We start from the raw sequence: 21,724 nt of genomic DNA on the forward strand, positions 1-21,724 counted from the left end.
TAATCATGATTTTTTTTTCAGCTTCTTCTCGTTGGTTAATAATCATTAACTGTGAACAATTTTTAAATTGTTATAACAATTAAATGAAGAAAAAAATATCATTTTTTACCTTTAAAATGTAATCAATTTATCTCCTTAATTGTTGTTGTGTCTTGTTGTTGATTAATGTTTATATTTATAATTGTGATTTATTGATAATCTATTATTAGTATTAAGATATATCAGTTGATTGTCATCAAGTTATTGTTATGATCAATTTTCTGGTGATACAAAAAGTAAATATTAGTTTTGTTTGTAACGACAACAATTAACTTAATTGTGAATTGGAAAAGTGATAAATTTTGTATTAATAGTGGTGGAAATTAATTTACATCCGGTAACAATTAATTTACTCTCGATTGTTTAAAAATGTTAAATCTGTTAATTGTGTTGATGAACTTTCAATTAATACTTTTGGTAACATAATACAAATTGTTACTTTAAATTGTTACCGTAATTTAAATTTATACAATTGATTATCATTTAATCATCATTAACTTTAGACTGATTTAATTAACCAATAAAGACTTGTAGCAATTATCATCTTGTTGGTGGTACTTTAACTAAATTAACTTAATTGTGGTAATGATTGAAAATTATTTTTAATTTGTCTCTTTTAATTTAATTGTTGCTATTCAATGATTCAGTCATTTAATTTAATTGTTGACTTGATTGTGAAAATTTAAACACGATAATCAATAATAATGAACTTGATTAATGTGATTAATTGTAACTGAATCAACTAATCATTTTTAAATTGTCATGGTTTGTTTTTATTTCCTCAACTGATAACAATTAACTTTTCACATTGATAATTGTTAACAATTAAAAATAGGAAAACAATTCAATCACAATTAACCTTTATGGGAACCAACTGAATAGGAAGAAGGTTAAACATTCACATTAATTTATTAATCTGCAACAATTAACAAATTAATATTTTAATTGTCACTATTTATAATGATAAGATGAGTATATTTTATGGTAAATTGTTTGTTAATTGTTACGATTAACGGGAACCGGATTATAATTAATATACAAACAAATTCAGAGCAACTAAAGGATCATTAACAATTAACATTTGTAAATTGTGATGATTAAATTAACATAAGAATTGAATTTCTATTGAATTAATTGTCCCACACAAACCAAATTATAATTTGAAATTAAATTTGATCCAAACAATTAACTTTTTCCTTTCTTGTTTTTTGTTTTCTCATTCTCTTAATATAAAATGATTTGCGACCAACAATTAATCCTAATCATCATTTTGAGATTTAATTGTTGTTTAACTTTATTTTTGTACTTTGGTGATTTCGTAAGTATTGATGTTGGATAATTGATTTAATCCAGTTGATCAGGTTGGAATTAAAATTAGCCAACAACAATCAATACGAATTAAATACCAAAAGTCATCGCTCGATGAATTAAATTGTCACCTTAATTTCTCTCACTTTTTGCCCTTTTCACTCCAATCACAATTAACTCAATTCACTTTCTCCCTTAATCATCATCATCATGAAGATAATCACCTGAACTATCTTGCTCTTTGTTCATCAACAATTCAACGAATCAATAAATTCAGCTCATTATCTTCATGCGGTTATAAGCTCCGCTTGTTTGTGACAGTTTCCAGAATGATGATGAGGAAGATGATAAGGATGATATTGATTTTATTTTCTCTCAATGAATTGGCTGAGAGAGAGAGAGAGGGAGGGAGATAAAATATAAATCACTTTCACCGAGAGAGAGAAAAGTCAAAGAAAGTTGATGATAAATAGAAAATGGGAAGGAAAATAGATAATTGTAATTTTGTTTTTCTCTTTTCATCAGGAAATGTTTATCATGTTTATCGTGATTATCTTGATAATAATTAATTTCCAATCCCTTTAATCGTCAATCACAATCAAAACCGTTAATCGAATCAATGAATTAAAACTCCAAAGTCAAGGGAACATTAATTTTCCTCCCATTTGAATCGATTCATTTTCTCATCATAATCATCATAAATCTTGATGTAATATTGATGATAGTTAATTGTCAACCTATTTGATTACATCTTTTGATAATCATTTAACTCACTCATCAATTGTATCAATAAAAATCATCTCACTCTCATCATCATGTTGATTGTTGTCTCTTATTTTTTCTCTCTCTCTCTCTCTCTCTCTCTCTCTCTCTCTCTCTCTTGGCGGTTCCTTTTTCCTTCATGATTCTGATTGATTCTTCATCGATTCTGGTTGTCTGATCAAATATGCTTATTCTCTTAATTGTCACATACATAAAGTGTCTTTATATTCAATCAAATACTTCCATCAGATTGTTCAGATATATCAACTTTTTTTCTCTTTCTCTTCTTTCATCTTTACTTTGTCTTCTTCTCATATTTCCTTTTATTCATTTCTTCTTATGAATCTTCATTGTGAAGAGATCACAGTTATAAGAATTATGATCATCTTTATCCTTCGATATTAAATCAATTCAATCGATCGAATTAAATTTACTTTCTATATAATCACTTGAATCGATCAAATTATTCATCAGACCAAAAGTTTTATCGATACTTTTTCATCTCAATTTATCCTTCATTTGTCTTTCATCTTAATCAATTGTCATCGCCTCGTCATCTCTTGATTACCAATCATTTGATGAATCTCATTCATAAACTAATATCTACTAATAAAGATGATCAAATATTGATAATTCAATGATTATGGTAAATGGTAAGCCCAATGCTTGGATTAACCACTAAATTACAATAAATTATAATCACGAAAAACAATTACAAGTTAATTTGATTCAATCGAAATGAAAGTTTAACGATAACAATTGGAAAATAAATTATTTCTATCAAAAAAGAGAAAAAAAATCTAATTACGATTTCATAATATCGATAAATTGAAAATTGCAAGTAAATTGTTAAAGATTTAATTTCGAGACAGTTAAAGTTATGCAACGAAATTAATTCAATGGAAGAAAAATTTTCTCTCAAAATTCGTGATTTTCGTTTTTATACCGATAGATGGCGACGTTGAACAGAATTTATGGTAAACATGAAAAAAAGAATGAAGAAAATGAGATTGGAAGAATAAGTTACATTGAAGAGAGAGAGAGAAAAAAAAAAGATATGATGATGCTAAAAGGATGAAGAAGATGCGGAAAAATGTAACCAAAAAAGAAAGAGAAAAAGAAAGAAGATGATGAAGATAAAAAAAGAAGAAGAAAAGGTAGTTCAAAGCTCCATCTGGTGGTAGAATAGAACAAAAGAGAAAAGAAGGTAAAGAGAAAACATTGGAATTTATTTGCGATTGGAAAAGGAACAGTTAACAAAACCCTTTCGCTTTTAATGTCGGAAAGGGTTTCCAATCAAATTCTCCATTTTTCCATCAATAATAATCACTAATTACAGTTAAATTCTTATTAAAGTGTTTCTGGTTTTTCTAAACAAAACTTAATCTAAACTCTTTTCCTCTCAAACTCATCTCATCTCAACTGATAATCACCAATAATTGAAATTAATATTTCTCTCTACAAATACAACGAACAACATTATCATCATCATCATCTCCAGCTAAATAACAAACAACAGTTACAATAACTACATTTATATAAATTACATTAACAGCAACAAATCATCAATCAACTGTGTTTTTTATCAAAATTATCATCTCTCTCTCTCTCATTTCTCTGAGCTTTTCTATTCCTTGTTACCTTCATTTTAACTCTTTGTTTTTCTCTGTCTTTATTTTTTTCTCTTTCTATTTTTCTCTTGTTAACTCATCTCTATACACTTATATTCTCTCTTTCTCTCTCTCTCTCTCTATCTTACTCTCTCATTCTCACTCTCTGTAATTCATTTTACTTCTCCCCATTATCCTCAGCATCTTCTCCTTTATTTCTGTCTGTCTTTCTCTCTCTAATTGTGTCTTCTTCTTTTTTACCATCTATACTTTTCTCTCTCTATCAGGTAAACAAAAGCTTCTTTTCTGTGTAAAATATTTCCTTTTATCTTCTCTCTCTCTCTCTCTCACTAAATCCAACAAATTCTTCCATAATTAATATAACAGCAACAACAACAATCGACAATCAGTAACCAATATCATCCATAGTTATTTATCTCTCTCTCTCTCTCCATAATACTTACCAAGTGATTCCTCATACAACTAATATCAGTTTCTACTTTTACATTTATTTTCATTTTATCTCCTCTTTTTTACCTCACTCACTCACTCACTTTCTCTCTCACCCAGTTATCTTATTATCACCATTAACATAATCATTGTTGACAACAACAACATCATCATCATCAGAATCACATTTCCTGTGAAATATTTTTCTCTGTGTTTTTTTTTATAAATATAAATCTCTCTATATATTGTTATGGTGATTTCTTTTTTTCCCATCACATCTTTAAGTAAAATTCAATAATAATATCGAGTGAATGTCTTTTTATTGTGATCATTTTTTTTCTCTTCTTCCTGGAAAAGAACAAAAATTTTCTTCAATATATTGATAATTAGTGACAATTTTTATTCTTCTTCTTTGTTTAACCTGTTTTCCAACAATTGTCTCAAGCGAAAAAACCCCCCAACATATTAGACGAAATGTCCAATTTTCTTTCTTCTCCAATGTTATCATCTCATATTCTATTGGAATCTCTAGTTTTTACCATTGGAAATATTCTAACTGGGAGTGATTATGAATACATCAATTTCTAATTTGCATTCGTCATTCTTCAAGCCGGTAAATAATTGATTCTCTTTTCTCATCCAAGTAAATTATCGAGAGAAGAACAAAATTATCAATTAACATTGTCAATTATCCTCTTGTGAGCTTAAAGAATTTTTGGTTACATTGATTTCTATTCTATTCTATTCTGTGTCTAGAGAGAGAGAGGAAAAAAAAGAATCTCCATCATCATCATCATCATCATCCAGCAGAAAAGAGGAGCAAAAAGTAAAAAGATTGGAACTTTGGATTATCTTTTCTCTCCTTTTCTTCATCTCTACCACCACTATCATCGCCATTCTCATCATCTTTATCTTCATTGTGATCATCATTATTAGTATCTTTCTCTTTTGAACATTTTTCTTTTTCCTTTCTTCCTTTTCTTTTTTTTCTTTCCATCAACCATAGGGACTTTAACTATTGCCAGTTATCAGTCCCAAAAGGTTGATAAGAAAGAGGAAGAAGGTGAGAAGGAAGGAGAAAGAAGAAAGAGAAGAAAGAAAGAGATTGATAAAAGTGAAAAGAGAAAAAGAAGAAGAAGAAGAAGAATAAGGGGAAGTGGGGGTAAAAATAAGAGGGAAGAAAAAGTTGGAAATTATTGGGAAAAAATTGGAGAATCCAATTGTTATAATATAACCAAAGTGAAGGAGATTGAAGTGAAAATAGTGTTACCAAGATTCAAGGGGCAATCGGAGCAGCCAATATCCTCAAAAGATGGGGAATCAATTTGACCCCATCCAGAGGAGGTGGTCGATCTGGTCTTGGAGGAAGTGGTGGTGCCGGTGGTGGAGGTATCTCAGGTGGACCCAGTTCTCAGCCTTTTGGTGATCTTGAATTGACAACTAATTTTGGTAAATGTATTTATAGTGTTGATCATCGTCATTATCAATCAACCAAAGTTTCCACAAATAGTAGTAGTAGTAATAGTAATCCAATTAATACGAGAAAAGATTCAATTGCCGGAAGTGGGGAAAGTGGACCTTCCAAATTATCAACTCCTTCTGCCTCCGTTTATTCAAATCTTAGTGCCATTCGTTCATCTTCCACTGAGGCTCATTCCAAAGAACATGCTTGTTCACCTTCTACCTCAACGGGTCATCATTATCATCATGAAACAGGAGCATCATCACCATTAACAGCAAATGATAACAATAATAATCTAACAGATAATTCATCAAATATTGTTACAACTTGTAATAATAATAATAATAATAATAATTCATCATCAGGGTCCAGAGGTAAACGAGCTGCACATAAATTGTTGAAAAAATTTGCCAAAAGTGCTTCATCATCAACGTCAGTGATTGTTGGACACTCTCATCAAGATGCTTCAGCATCAACATCGCCACTACCACAACCAACATCATTACCGACAACAACCTCATCTCAATTAAAGAAAAGCTTATCATCAACACTTTTAGCAACTCAATCTTCCATAAAGTAAGTGAACAGAATAACAAAAGATAACAATTAATTAACATTGATCATTCCCTTTATACTACAACTGTAAACAGTAATATCTCTCTGTATACAATTATAATATCAGTCAAATCAATTAATCATTCAACCTTTTCTCAAGACGATTGAATAAGTTGATCAAGTTAACACACAACATCATTTACCAGACAGAACACATTGAGAGAGAAACAGAGAAATAATAACAATTGCAAAGGTTTTCCAACGAATGCCAATCGATATTTTGTTTTTCTTTTACTTTGCATTTTCATCAAACACCATCACCTTTACCTCTCCCTCTTATTCCATTTTCTTTCTCACACATTCGGAGGAAGAGAGACTCTCTCTCTCTCTCTCTCTCTCTCTCTCTCTCTCTCTCTCTCTCTATTCTTTCACTCCAAGAATAGTTCATAATTTTACTCTTGCAACAATTAACTAATCCAGTTGATGACAACTTCATCAAGTTCACAAACTAAACAATTTGCATTAATAGCATTAGAAACTGCTTCGTTGTGTACTGCTGATGATAATCATTCATGAGAGAGAGAGAGAGAGAGAGAGAGAGAGAGAGAGAGAGAGAGAACAAAAAATGAATCAACGAAGCTTGTTAATCATATTATAACGCTTATAATACAATCATCAGATGGATTACTGTGGATTTGTTGAAAGAGAAGAAAAAGAAAAAAATTACATAGTGATAAAAATAATTGTAAACAGAAGATAAACTATTAATAACTATTGGAATAGTATAGAAAATTGAGAGAGAGGATTATCATCGAACAACTTATGACAATCCTAATCTTAATTTCTTATAATTGAGTTAGGACATTTTCCAATGTTTATCATTATCACCAAATCATTATCATTTCTCTCTCTCTCCATCAAATACTCTTATAATAGCTAAAGGATAAGGTTACAATTTGTATCTTAAAATAACAAGTTGAATCTCTCAATTTGATCTCTTAAATTACTTGCCAATTGTTTACAAATTCATATATTGATTATGATGCTTATTTTTACACGATAATGTAAATATTGGTTGACTCTCTCACTTTACTATTTTCTGTCATTATCAGTGATGTACTTGCAATCCTGATTAACTCAAACAATGGTTAACTACTACTACTATATAGTAGATATATTATATAATATAATCAACATGAAACCATCATGATTTCATGGTGAAAACTGAATCTCTAGAAGATGAAAGTTGGTACATAAATTGCATATATATAGTATATAATATATTTTAGTAACAGCTTGAATTCACAAAATTAAATGAAACGTAAACAAAGTAAAATAAGGTTACTACGCATCCGATGTTGATTACGTTTCTCCTTTCATTCAGACTTTACACCCTGTAACTTGTTAATCTAAATTATCTTTAACTATCTACTACAACTAATAACTACTGTGTGTTAAAATAAATTATAAAAGTTGATTAATAACATTGATTTACTAATCTATTATTTACAAATTAACTTTTACTCTCTTGTAATATTTTACAGATGATTTAATGTTCAGGGGACGATAAAAATATTAATAACTATTAATATATTTACTTGATTAGTTAACAATCAAGTAACAATTGTTATTGTTTTTCAAGAGAATCAAATGATAATTGATACAGAACGATATTCACTTTATGATGAGAATTCCCTTTGTATTTGTATTAATATTGTGAATTTGATTTCTTATTGGGAATAATATTTGGTTTTTTTTTTCGTTTTTTTTTCATTACAGAAATTTAACTAGATCAGAATCGCGTGGATGTTTAATTCAAGAGGTTGAAGATGAACCTCATGGGAGAGACGATGGTGTAAATAATAGTAGAAGGGTTCGAGGTGGTGAGGGTGGGGAATGTGTTGGTGAAAATAGAGATGATTCTGGTTCTGGGGTTGGTGGAAATGACAGAGTTTCCGGGATACGAACTAATAATAGTGCAATTTATATTGGTGAGATGACCTCCGCGGGTGAAATGGGATCAGATGAGATAAACAGGGAAACCAATTCTCGAAGTGGATCAAACGCTATCAGAAGGTGCCTCAGTATGCTAACCCATGGTCCGAATTTGAGTCGTACGACCATGACCATAGTCTTTGTGAACGGGTTAGCATAAACGTGAGTGGGATGAAATTTGAAACAACCTTACGAACGCTCAATATGTTTCCGGATACACTTCTTGGTAATCCAGAGAGACGCACAAGGTGAGTAATAGATTGGAAACCTTTATCATGAAAAGAGACTGAATAATAATAATAATAACAATAGGAATTATTATCATTCATCTTGAACCTTTTATTGTTTCCTTTATTTGTGTGAAAAACAAAACCGGAAATTTAATTTAATTCAATAATTGATAACAATAATCCAGAAGAAATGTTATTCATTCAGACGATTGTGTAAAAATCTGAATCAATCTCCATCCAAAGATCAATAATAATAATACAAATGATGGAAATCAAAAGTCTCAATTAATCATTATCAGAATCTGAGCCAAGAATCAATAAATTAAGCTCTTTCTCTATCATAATTATCTATCTTATCATCCTCTTCATAGACATATTATCATCATCATCATTTTCTTTCCTGTAAATGTCAGCATTCTCACCGATCCCTATAATTATTATTGACAGTTAAACATTATCATTATCATTGTCAAGATAATTATCATAATCATCATTTAGATGCAAAAATATTCTGATGGTTTTGATTATGATTACACAATATCATGATAATAAAAAGATAACTCCCTGAGTGACTGATTTTATCATTACTAATACAATGTAGTTCACCAATGGAAAGATCAATTTAGTTGACAATTAGCGAAAGAAACAAAAAAAAATAAAATGATAATCTTAATAACACCGAGTTCCAAGTTCGCTTTTCCATGAGAAAATTATTTCTTCTTCATTTGTGTCTTTACCCTGGAAACATTTCCTTCTCATCATCTTTTCATCATGTAATCATAACTCCTTAAGGTAACCATTTATCATTACCGCAAAGAGCATAGAGGAGAGCGAGAGAGAGAGAGAGAGAGAGAGAGAGTCAACTAACCTTTAACTTGTGCTCTGAAGACACTGATGATGATAATGATGAAAATAACGACGATAAATGCCCTAAGACATCAACTACTAGCCTTTATACCCAAGATGATAATGAGTAAGAGAGATGAAGACAAGGAAGATAAAAGATGAAGGGAATACTTTTTGCAATAAGCAAAAGAACCAGAATTATATTGATGCTTTTATCTATTATTGAAAGAGAGAAGTTAAATTTTCCTTTTCCCAGTAGCATTCACCTTATCAGTTTTACCATTTACCTTGATAGAAAATGGAAGAGCCGATTTTGTATTCATTTTATTCAGGAAAATTGCTCCAAAGTAACCAGGAAGTTAAGAATTCAATAAGAATTCAAGAGTCTAGAAGAACATGAAAAAAAAGGTCAGAATAAAAGTTGATAGCAACTAATATTTTCTGTCCAAAATAACGATGCAATATGTAATAATAATATTTTCTTCTGGTAAAAAGAATTCGTATTATCAGCATTTATCATTAGAGTTCGAGTTTTTTCCTTCAGATTTTTCCATTGTATCATAATAACAAAGTTTCTAATTGTGTTGTTATACTTTTCTCTCTCCCTGTTATCAATTTCATAGGTATTTTGATTCTCAACGGAATGAATATTTTTTCGATCGATGTCGAATATGTTTCGATGCGATCCTTTATTACTATCAGAGTGGTGGTCGACTTCGTAGACCAGGTAATATACCTTTGGACATGTTTGTCGAGGAGATCAAATTCTTTGAACTTGGTGAAATTGCCTTTGGTAAATTAAAAGCGGATGAAGGTTTCGGCCAAGAGGAAGTTGAAAAACCACTGCCAGAGAATCCATTGCAACGTAAACTTTGGCTACTCTTTGAGCACCCGGAAAGCTCAATGTCGGCCCGTTATGTGGCCATCATTTCCGTTCTGGTGATCATTTTTTCCATTGTGATATTTTGTCTGGAAACAATGCCTCAATTTAAACATTACAAAATTTTTACCCGAGGTAATGCTACAAAGGTTGTGGAGGACGAAACCCCTTCCGTGACGGAACCATTTTTTATCATAGAAACTGTCTGTATATTTTGGTTTACTCTTGAACTTATCGTCCGTTTTTTAGCCTGCCCTTCAAAAATTGATTTCCTCCGGGTAAGTTGCATCACCTAACAATCAACTAACAATCATATTCCCAAATGCTTTTCACTTTTACCTGACATTCACAATTACCTTTGATTTGGACAATTTTCATTTTCTTTTATCAATCTATAAATATATCTATATATCTATCGATAGATATTCTGAAGAGTAAAGGTTGGATATTGAATTGGAAATTGCTGATTGTGATTAAATTTAATTGCTAAGTGATTTCGCTTAAATCATCAGAAAAAAAAAGAAATGATGATTTTTTTTTGATAATAAGAAAAGATAACTTATCAATCCTGTTTAAGTTGCATCTTTTTTTCCCCTTTCCTTTATGAGATGAACATGATAGAGTAATTTGATATGCTAATTAAGATCGAAACATGGTAATTAAATCTTTCTATGTAAATGATTCATGTTAATTAACAATCATCTCAATTGAAAATTTAACCAATTATACATTACGTTTTATACACTTAAAAGTATATGTATGATTTACCCAATCTTACCCATTGATAGTTGAAGTATTATCTCATTATTTTTCATGAGAGCTGGTGGATTGCATGATGAATTGTAACTAATAATAGGAATGATTATTAAGAGTAAATGATTTACCTGTGTGTTTCTCAATTGTTATTATTATTGTTACAAATAGTTTCAAGTCTTTCTCACAGGTAATAACACGAACTCAAGGAATTTAAGTTCCAATGGAAAGGATAACGATAAGTTGAGCCTTGATTTCGTTATAAATCAAAGACTGAATTCAAGAATCAGACTGAAATTTAAATTGATCTTTTTCGTGCCAACGAATAACACTCAATCATGCTAACGATTAATGATCTATTTTGATTGAAAATTTCATGGTTCAAATTTATTCCTACGGTGAACTTTATATTGTCTTAACTCCCATAAGTAACCTTTGTATTTATATTAATAAGAAACATTTAGGATAATAAACTAATTGTTTGGTCTATCATTATCAGTTGATTTGTGGTAAACAACATTATTATTATTTCACAATAATAATAATATTGAACCTTTTTTTTTTGATATGGAAAGTGATTCGTTGCTTATTCAAATCTATATATATAATTTATTTTTAATATTAATCAATATCAGATTGTTATTCAGATTGAGAATTGTGATGAGAATGATATTATCATCTCCATCCTTTACTCATCTTCATCATTCATCAATAATGATAACAAACAAGTCAAATTTAATCCTAGATAAACATTGGAGTGACACTTTTCAATGTTTCTCAACTGTGAACAAAGTTATTAATATCATGTTATCAATTCTGGTTACATGAAACATGAGATGTAGAGGAGTGAAAGGTAAACAGTAAAGAGATGGAAAAAAAAAGTTTGAAACTAGAAAGAGAAAAGTTTATTACAAATTGAGAAAACCTGGAGGTATAATAAGAGTGAGAGAGAGAGAGAGAGATTCAAAATAATAGATTCATTCATTACATGATAACCATTAATTACTTTTTAACATCGTCATCAGTAGTAGCATCATCATCATGATGATCCACCAGAATCATTATCAGCCATCATTAGATTTTGATTCTCATTGATTTTTGACTAATCCTTGAATGTTTTTCGATTTTCTTGTTATCCTGTCTATTCATTTCCTATCTCATTGGTATATATCACTGAATTACACAGAATTGAAACTCTCTCTCTCACTCGCTCTTTCAGACTGACAAATGATGAAAATAACATTACACTGTTCATGGTTTGGTTAACTGAACTATCATTATAACAACAAGATCAGTATAGAACAAGAAACAAATAAAAAAAAGTTAAAATGAAGTTTAAGAAGAGCAGCAAAAAGATAAACAGAAAACAAAACAGAACAGAACAGGATAAGAAGTGAGAGTAGAGAGAGAGAGAGAATGAAAAAATTTCATGATAAAAGAAGTTCTAAAAATTTTTTGAATTCAATTCTGTCTCGTAACTAGAAGATGAAGAAAAAAAGTTCTTACTCAGGAAATAGACATGATAAAATTGTACAATAGGAGCAAAGAATGAATCAAAATGGCAATGATGAGAAACTATTTTCAAGATTTACCAACATAACAACAAAAAAATTCAATCATTTATATTATCATTATACATCCAGAGTATCAGTCATCTTCATCTTCATCTTCACCCTGACATCATCTTTATCTTCCAATAATTATCATCATTATTACAATTTAACTTTAACAATTGATGTAAGGATATCATAATAATGATATAATAACATCAATATTATTACAATTTAATGATTATAATCAACTAATTTGAGAGTAACATGAAGCATTCATTAGAATGAGAAATCATCATGCTCATGAAATCGTTTGAAAATTTGCCTCATCTTTCTCATTTTCATGATAATGATGCTAATAAAAGATTCTCAATTATTTTTTTCTCTATTTAATTGTATTGAAAGTCTAGTGTATTTAAGGTTTTCCCAAGTAAATCACCACCCAAACAACAACAACAAGAAAAAAAACTAAGATGAAATTTCAATAACATAAGAATCCATGATAAAAACATGATAGAAAAAAGTGAGTAATATACTTACATGGAAAGTAATTTTATCGATTGAATGACGAAGAGAGAGAGAGCACAGAACCAGGGGGTAGCTTTTATATAGTAAAAATTGCGAGAGAGAAAGAAAGAGAACTGAAAAAAAAATTCATTCGATTCTGAAAATATAACTCATTTCATTTCTCTCTCTTGAAATTTAGTGCTACTTTTGAATCACCTTTTTCTCTTGTTTCATTTGAACTTACTACTGAATTTCATGTATTCCCCTTCCATAGACAATACTAAAAACATCAATAAATATATTGCATTCCTCTTGTCAGAGAGAATCTCGTATTTCTATTGAAAAACAAATAGACAACCTTACGAATCTGAACCCATTGAACTTTTCCTTTAGTTCCAGTCATTCTCATCATGTTCTCTATCACATTTTCCGGTAAATTGATGAGAATACATTCTCATCCCTGACGACAGTTATACGTTCAATCTCAATACCAGAGTAATAGTAACACTAAATAAAGATGATGATAATAATAATAATTTATCAGAAATTGAGCATTTTCCTGGTTTATAACATATTAGTATATAATCAGAGATGGAAAACAATTTGAAATGAAATATTCAAATTGCATTCACCATTTATTATATATTATTATTGTTCTTACAATTTAGAATTTTTTATTTGTCATATTAATATTTTTCGTTAGGATTTTAGACTTGGAATTGAAATTATTGTTATAATACTTTCTTTCCATGGGTTACAAGTATTTCTGAGTCTTTTTTCCCCCTGGAAGCCTCTTAAAACCTATTCGTCTAATAATATCTCTCTCTCACTCTCTGTATAAATCATAAATGTCTCTGTATTTACATGTGAAGCATTCTTATCATGGTGATAATCATCATCATTATCAACTTGATGATGAGTAAGATTATGATGATGATGTTGATTGAACATGAAGAGTATCAAATAGAAATCGTGATTTGAAGTGAAAAGTAGAAGCTAATTTGAAAGAGTTTACCTCTCTTCGCATGTGACCAGGATTTGAATACATCTACTTTACACTTTCTCTGTACTTCTAACCATCTCTACCATTTATATATCTTATCAAGGTTTTTTTTATTTATTCTCAGCATCCTCATCTTTTTCAATCCTTCTGAGACTTATTTCTCAACTCTCTCCATCTTTCTGGTTCTTTTTTTTTTGCATCATGACTCAAAATTCAGTGACATTTTTCATTGCTTCATTTTATTTTATTTTTCTCCATGCTACTTTTATATACGTATACATATATCCTTGTTGTTGGTTTTTTTCTTATATAAATACAATAATATCTCAATATATATTTCAACCTCTTACATGAGATTTAAGATTCTCAACTTTTGATCGTATTCAGTTATCATTGGAACGATTTTTTCTTACCTCTCAGCTTATTCTGATGTATAATATTATCTTGACTCCCAGGAAAACAGTTACCAGAATATATATCAGGATATATTCACTCTGATGCCTTGAGATTTACCTGAAATGATATCGTAACGGTGAAAATGTCAAATTTTTCTTGGATAAACCAGCATCTTAATCTTGATCCTCTCTCTCTCTCTCTCTCTCTCTCTCTCTCTCTCTCTCATCGGCCATTTTCCTCTTGTATTAATATCTTGTCTATGAAAGTTATTCTCTGACAATGATGATAAAAATAATAACATTTTTATATTTTCTTACCTTGTTTACCTGAACCATGAAAAAGTTGAATCAACTTGTTATAAATTGATTACTGTTCATATTAAAAGGTAACTTCAATTGTTACAACAACAACAACTGAGGATAATAATATGAGACTGACGATTTAATAATATAAAGTTAAATGGATTGAAAAAAGATGAGTTGATTTGATTATCATTTTTATGATGATTATCATGATGATGATTAAAATTAATATTTTCTTTATCGGTAAAATTATAATTTTAAATTGTTGTATCCATAACAATTTGATAACTTTGATAACGTATACATATTATTAACTTTACCATTTCGTTAATATAATTGAACCATTGAAAAAATTAATTCTATTAGTTAATTATAGTCACAATTTAACAATCATTTTTATTGTCGTTGATATTTTCCTATCAAAGTCTACCATTAACATTTAGACAAAACTTATAATCAACTAATCATTAAAGATTGATAAATTGTTACAATTAAATGATTGTTAATATATTGGGTTGAAAATACTTTTCCACCTTTTATTATTATTAAATGTTACATTTTAAGGTTGACAATTATGGATCACCCTTTTTTTAATCATGTTGAAGATTATTATTATTATCGTTGATTATGGTAATTAAGATGATAGTAATTTTTTGTTTTCTAACATCTCAATTAGCATTAAATTGGGTTATCAGCCTTTGATTTTATATAATATTTGAATCCTTTTCTTGTTCAGTTTTGATTATGATAATAATTATATACCAACTTTTAATTGTTCACAAATGATTTAGTTAATCACAAATGTTTATCGAAATCAATTCAATATCTGTGTCAAAAAAGTAACATTGACTTTTTTTAATGGTCAAGTTTGATTTTTCACTGGTCAGTAGTTAACTTCATCTCTTGATGTAGTTAATTGTCTCCAAAGATTTTATTAATTGCTCTCTCTCTCTCTCTCTCTCTCTCTCTCTCTCTCTCTCTCTCTCTCTCTCTCTCTCTCTCTCTCTCTCTCTCTCTCTCTCTCTAAGCCTGTTGCCCAATCTATTAATATCCTGATAGATTTTGTCTTGTAATTTATCATTAATACTTGTGTATATTGTATAACACTAATCTAATTGGATAAAGTCATCAAAGTAGCTCAATCTCTCCTTATTATTATAGTTTATCCATCATCTCAATGGAAGATAAAAGTTCATCATGATAATCATGATCATCCTAATCATCAATTTGATCCTACTTTTAATGGTGGTTAAATCAAATTGGCTCAACTTAACATGGGAAATCTTATATACTTTAGTTAACTTTTTATTTCATTTACACAGTTTATCCTCAGTTTATTGGTATTTCCGTTTCCATTGTAACCATTGATATATCATCAACATCATTATTATTATCATGAATATTAAGTAAGGGAAAGAAATAGGATGTTGATGGAGATTAAGAAACTTTCCATGATGATTGTGATGAAGAGGCGGAGGAGAAGATGATGATGATTAGAATGATAAGAAAAAGAAGAGGAAAAAATCAGGAAGAACAAGAATAAGAAAAATAATCGAGGAAAAAGTTTATTTCGTTACCAATTGTTGACCAGAAAAATCACTTTTCCTATTTACTTGAAATGATAATAATTCAATGGAATAACATTGAAATGATCAAATTCGTTGAGTTAATCAGCATCTCAATCGTTAGACTAGAATGAAAGTTGAATGTAATAGAAGATGGAAGATGAATTTATCTTCACTCTGTTCCTTGTTCTTCTCTCACTCTCTCTCTCTCTCCATGAAAATGTCTTCACCTTATTTTCATCATTACCATTTCATGGTACATGTTCAATTGAACCAAAGATTAACTGAGTATATTTCAAGATGAAGTAGAAAAGTATATAAGACAGAAAGAGAGAGAGAGAGAAAGGATGAGAAGAGCAAAAAGAAGATGTAATCTTACTTCGACATAGAGACTAAGATGAGAGAGAGAAAACGAATCACCGAGAGAAGACAAAAATAACATTAAGTATCAATGAAGAAGAAACAAAAGAAGATGATGACAAAAATTCTTAAGGTATCAATCAAATGTATTCTAATTTGCGTGCTATTCATGATGCAAGGAAATTCTTGGCTCATCTTGTTCAGCTTCACCTTGTTCACTCATTTAATACTTCGTCTCTCCTCATCATCATGAAAAGTTTCACATTCACTTTTCATACCTTTACACTTTGCTATTTTATTTGATCATCCTCATCTTCATCTTCATCCTACATCATCATCATCTCTTGCCTCCTCCTCATCCACTCATCTTTCAGGTTAAATCGATATATCGATAAGTTTACCGACTATTCTTGAAGATGATGAGCAAGGTTATATTATGATGATGATGATCATCATCATCATGAGTATGTTCATGATAATATTCAATGTGAACTGATTCTAGTTATTTTTTTTCTCTCTCTCTCCTCTTTCCATGATTCAGTTTCCATTGAATCCTGAAAGTATCTCTTTCTTTTCAAGTGTCCATCTCATTTGTCTTCTTGATTTCTATCCATTTATCATTCTCATTGTAACACAATGATTATTGGAGTTTAAATCGTTGGAAACAATTTAATCGTAAATCTCATTCATTATGTTGATTCACAATTGATTTGACAATTTAAATTATTTCACAATCAATCAATCTTCAACTCACTCCTACAACTCAAGTTAATGGAGTTTTGTCACCATGATAAATTCAGTGTTTAGATTGACAAATCTTGTATAATATAATATTTCATATTCAGATCGATGATGATAATAACTTTGTTTTGTCAATATTTCATACATTTATATATATAATGTATCTTATGATGTTTGATAAAAGTTCATTTGGATCATAGATGAGAGAGAGAGAAACTCAGAAAGTTATCAGAATTTTACTTTTGCAAAACTCATCAATTGTTATACAGAATCGTAAGGGAAAATATTAATACAAGTGAATGATAATTTCAAGAATAGATTTGAATTTCAACTCGTAGGCCCAAATACTCACAATACTTGTGTCAACAAGGGGATTTTGTATCTTCATCTTTTTGCCACTTCCATCCGATCCTCTGGTGAAGTTTAATATTGAGCCAGTTGTATTGTATTTTCAATATCATCTTCATCATCTTCATTTTCTTATGATGAATACTTGGTAACCAAAATCAGGTTTATCTTTTTTTTTCTTCATCATCTCATCTGCATCATTCCCGAATCCATTATCTACATGATGATGATCATCATTAACACCACTCACTTTGAATGAATGTTAACAATGATGATGATGATGTCGACAAAACCAGGAAAGGAAAAGTTCACACTTTTCAACATCATGAACACCTGATGTTGATTCAATTGTTAGTTAATTCATTCTGGACTCTCAGCTTTTCATGTATATTAACATGGTGATGAGTAGATGAGATATTCATTCACACACAGAGTATATTCAGTTTCCATTAGAAAAAAAAAACAAAATTTTTCTAAGCAAACAATGAATTCTGTCAATGTTACTTATGATTATGTAACAAGAAACTTTACAAGATGAAGAAAAAATGGATTTTGTTACTTACCTGTGATGAGAAAAAAACCAAGGTGATTACCTGAACCTGAGATTAATACCATAATAATAAAAAGGGTCAACATTTAGATTCTGTGAAATGAAAGTTCTGAGTGAATCTCATGTAAAATCAGCAAAATAATTGTTAAAGTTTATCGATCCATTTCGGTTACTCTCAATTTCCTCTTATTTTGTTAAAATGAATTTAATTGAATATTCAATTCCAATTGTAGTTGATCACTAATTTCTTAATCTCTCGAGACTAATCCGTTATAATTATTGTGAAATAAATACTGATATTATTCTGGATGATTAAACAGCTGAGATTCATTATTTAGGATCAAATTAATTCTGATCGTTAGGACTGTAACTAAAGGTCAATGGGTCATTTAAAATGATCATAAAAAGTATAATCATCTAAAAATAACTAGTTAATTGTTGTAAATGATCATCAAAGTAAAATATTCATAATTAATAACATTACCATCATGAAGTAAAAAATCTAATCGTTCTCATTAACGATTATAATGAGAACCTTTCAATCAAGACTGAGCCAGAATAATGTATCAACAGTATTTTGGTAGTGAAAAACTCAACCGAAAATCCCAAAGGCCGAAAAATAGTACGAAATGATGTGAGCACCCGAACATGGAGAAATTCTGATAAAATCATGATTAGTCTGCGCGAGCGTATTAAGGCCAATTCCGAGAGAGAAATAAAGAGAAGAATAGAAAGAGATAGGAAATTATAATAACATGAATTCTATTTACATGTGTACATATCTTCTGAATATCAAGGTATCCGAATTTCAATAAGTGCAAAGAGAGAATGTGCCAAGTCCAATATTTACCGTTAGATCACAGGTATTGGGAGAAAAGACATTTGAATGAGAAAGATTTCTGATTCCAATACATTTGAAAGAATCGAAGTCTTCAAGCCGCCGGTATAAAAGTTTGTTAGAACTGCTTGTTAATTAATTATATTGGATTCGTAAATGTAAAAGTTGAGTCAATTTAACTCCGAGTATTATAATAACTTTCATATTCCTCATCATTCTCATTAATGTTAATTGCATGGAATATTTTATTTTCCCTCCCTGATTCATTTACTATCATGGTTATAATGTTTTCACTTTACTTACTTACTTATTAATATATAAGAAAATGAGATGATAAATTAAAGGTAAATTGTATTGTCTAACTAATACATTACTCCCTCCTCTCTTGTTTATTAGATATTATTACCTTTTGATAAAATGGAAAAGAACAAAAAAAAAATCTAATATCATATTTTCTTATTCTTTTCTTTTATATTTTCTCGATATCATTGGAACTTTGATTAACTCTACTTTCGATATCGATACTAGGATATAATGAATGCCATCGATTTTATGGCGATCGTTCCGTACTTTATAACACTTGGAACTATTTTTGCCGAGGATAAGGAAATGGATAAAAGAAAGTTTAGCAGTGAGAAACAAAGCCAGGCCATGTCACTGGCCATTCTTCGGGTTATCCGATTGGTCCGTGTCTTCCGAATATTTAAACTTTCCCGGCATTCGAAGGGTCTTCAGATTCTTGGGATGACCTTAAAATCATCTTTACGGGAATTAGGTCTTCTAATATTTTTCTTGCTCATTGGTATAATACTCTTCTCATCGGCGGTCTATTATGCCGAATCGGGATCTGAAAGGTCCTATTTTAAATCCATTCCTGATGCATTCTGGTGGGCCTTGGTTACGATGACCACTGTAGGTTATGGTGACATGGTTCCACTTTCTTTCTGGGGTAAAATTGTGGGCTCTCTATGTGCCATTGCCGGTGTTCTTACCCTTGCCCTTCCAGTTCCCGTTATTGTTTCCAATTTTACCTATTTCTATAATCGTGAAATGGTACAAGGTGATTTAGAATCAACAAATGAAAAATTCGTAAAGGGTTGTCCATATTATTATCTCGAGGGTCATCATGTTAAATGGCGAGAAACCATGGAAACGGAAACAATTTCATCCAATTCAAGTTCAACTGTTGATTTTATCGGTCAAAGGGAAGACAGTGTTTATAAAAGAGCCCATGGTGGATCAATTGTCAGTAAAGGTGATAATAATGATAATAATAACGGTGGAAATAGTTGTAAACGGAAACGGAAAGGAAAAGGTGAAAGTCGCAAAGAATCACGTTGTAAAGCTGTTGATTGTAATGGCGAAGAGGAAGATGATGAGGAAGATGAAGATGATATCAATGAAGTTACCAGGAAACTAATCACAAGCATGGAACAGATTAAATGATCAAACTAATCATTAAAATTAACGAAAACGAAAGCACAATTTACATTAAAGGGAAGATAATTAAAAGAATCCATAATCAACAAAAAGGAAACAAATGTGAAACCAGAATTATAACAATTGATGATCAAGTAATAATACAATTTAAAAGAAAATTAAACAATTCGACAATAAATCAACTAATAGTTACCATTGAAAATTAATTAACACAAAAAATATTGATTGTGAGACCAAATCCTTTTTCTGTATAAAGAAATCAATGTCTCTTTTTTACTCTAATCATTAATTTATTTTTTCTTCCTCTCGATTTATTTGTTGATCTTTTCCCTCGTTTTTTCATTTTGAATTTTCTTCTTTTTTCCTTTTTGTCTCTTTTTTTTTACCAAAAATCAATAATTTGTCTTCTAACAGATCAACTAATTGTTTGGAAATTAATAAGCTTGTTACAAACAATAACAATTAATCAAATCTGTGAACTGATTAATTAGAAAACTAAAAAGAGAATTAATCAAATTAAAATTACCTCAAGTGTTCATTTATTTAATCTCTCTCGCTCTCTCTCTCTTTCTAATGGACTTAATTGTGATCATTAGGTGAACAATTAAACATTTATTTGCATCATTTGTGTTTTCATTACGAGAAAAGTTAATTAGAGTGATTAGATTGGTTTTAATTTGTTATTTTCTTTATTCATTTCTAACAATTAGCTAAACGAAAAAGGAAGGTTAATTACTAAGGCACATTCCAAATAATTAAAGTTGTTAAAATCTATTGATTGTTGTTGATTAATGTTTATCGGTGTTAATTGTGTTTTGTTTTGTTTAATCATCAAAATCAATAATCGTTTTTCATCAAATGATATGAAATTTTTATAATAATATTATGATAATAAAATATATCCCAAGATTATTTCCAATTTTGATAATTCATTAATTATTTAGATCCTATTGATATTAAGATAAATTGTTCATTCAAGTATTAGATGGACAGTTGATTAATTAATTGACTTGTTTAATTTAATAGACAAAACCATAGCACTCAGTAGTAGGTAAATTTGATTGTTTTTGTTTGTTTGTTGATTGTTGTTCATCAAAAGTAGTAGATTTAGAAAAAGATTAACGTCCAATTGAATATTAAATTAAATTATATCATTAAAAAGTTTTTCTCAAAATTCAATCTACTAATATAAAAGTAGATTAATTCATCATTCACCAAAATATGATGATTAACG

At 29.6% G+C, this 21,724-nt stretch overlaps 1 protein-coding gene and 1 long non-coding RNA gene across 2 annotated transcripts; both read left to right on the top strand.

The window, feature by feature from the left end:
• The first annotated feature begins 3,187 nt into the window (after positions 1-3,187).
• Positions 3,188-5,004, top strand: LOC128395986 (uncharacterized). Its single transcript, XR_008326753.1, has 2 exons — positions 3,188-4,782; positions 4,926-5,004. It is a non-coding gene; the product is annotated as an uncharacterized LOC128395986 (long non-coding RNA).
• Positions 5,005-10,001: 4,997 nt separating this feature from the next.
• On the top strand, positions 10,002-21,051 carry LOC128395974 (potassium voltage-gated channel protein Shaker-like). Its single transcript, XM_053356474.1, has 2 exons — positions 10,002-10,415; positions 19,579-21,051. The coding sequence occupies exons 1-2, from the start codon at positions 10,002-10,004 to the stop codon at positions 20,494-20,496; spliced, it is 1,332 nt and encodes a 443-aa protein (XP_053212449.1). The 3' UTR covers positions 20,497-21,051.
• Positions 21,052-21,724: the final 673 nt, after the last annotated feature.

Source organism: Panonychus citri, unplaced genomic scaffold, assembly GCF_014898815.1.
Source record: "Panonychus citri isolate SS breed McGregor unplaced genomic scaffold, ASM1489881v1 Contig00142, whole genome shotgun sequence".
NCBI classification, from domain to species: domain Eukaryota; kingdom Metazoa; phylum Arthropoda; class Arachnida; order Trombidiformes; family Tetranychidae; genus Panonychus; species Panonychus citri.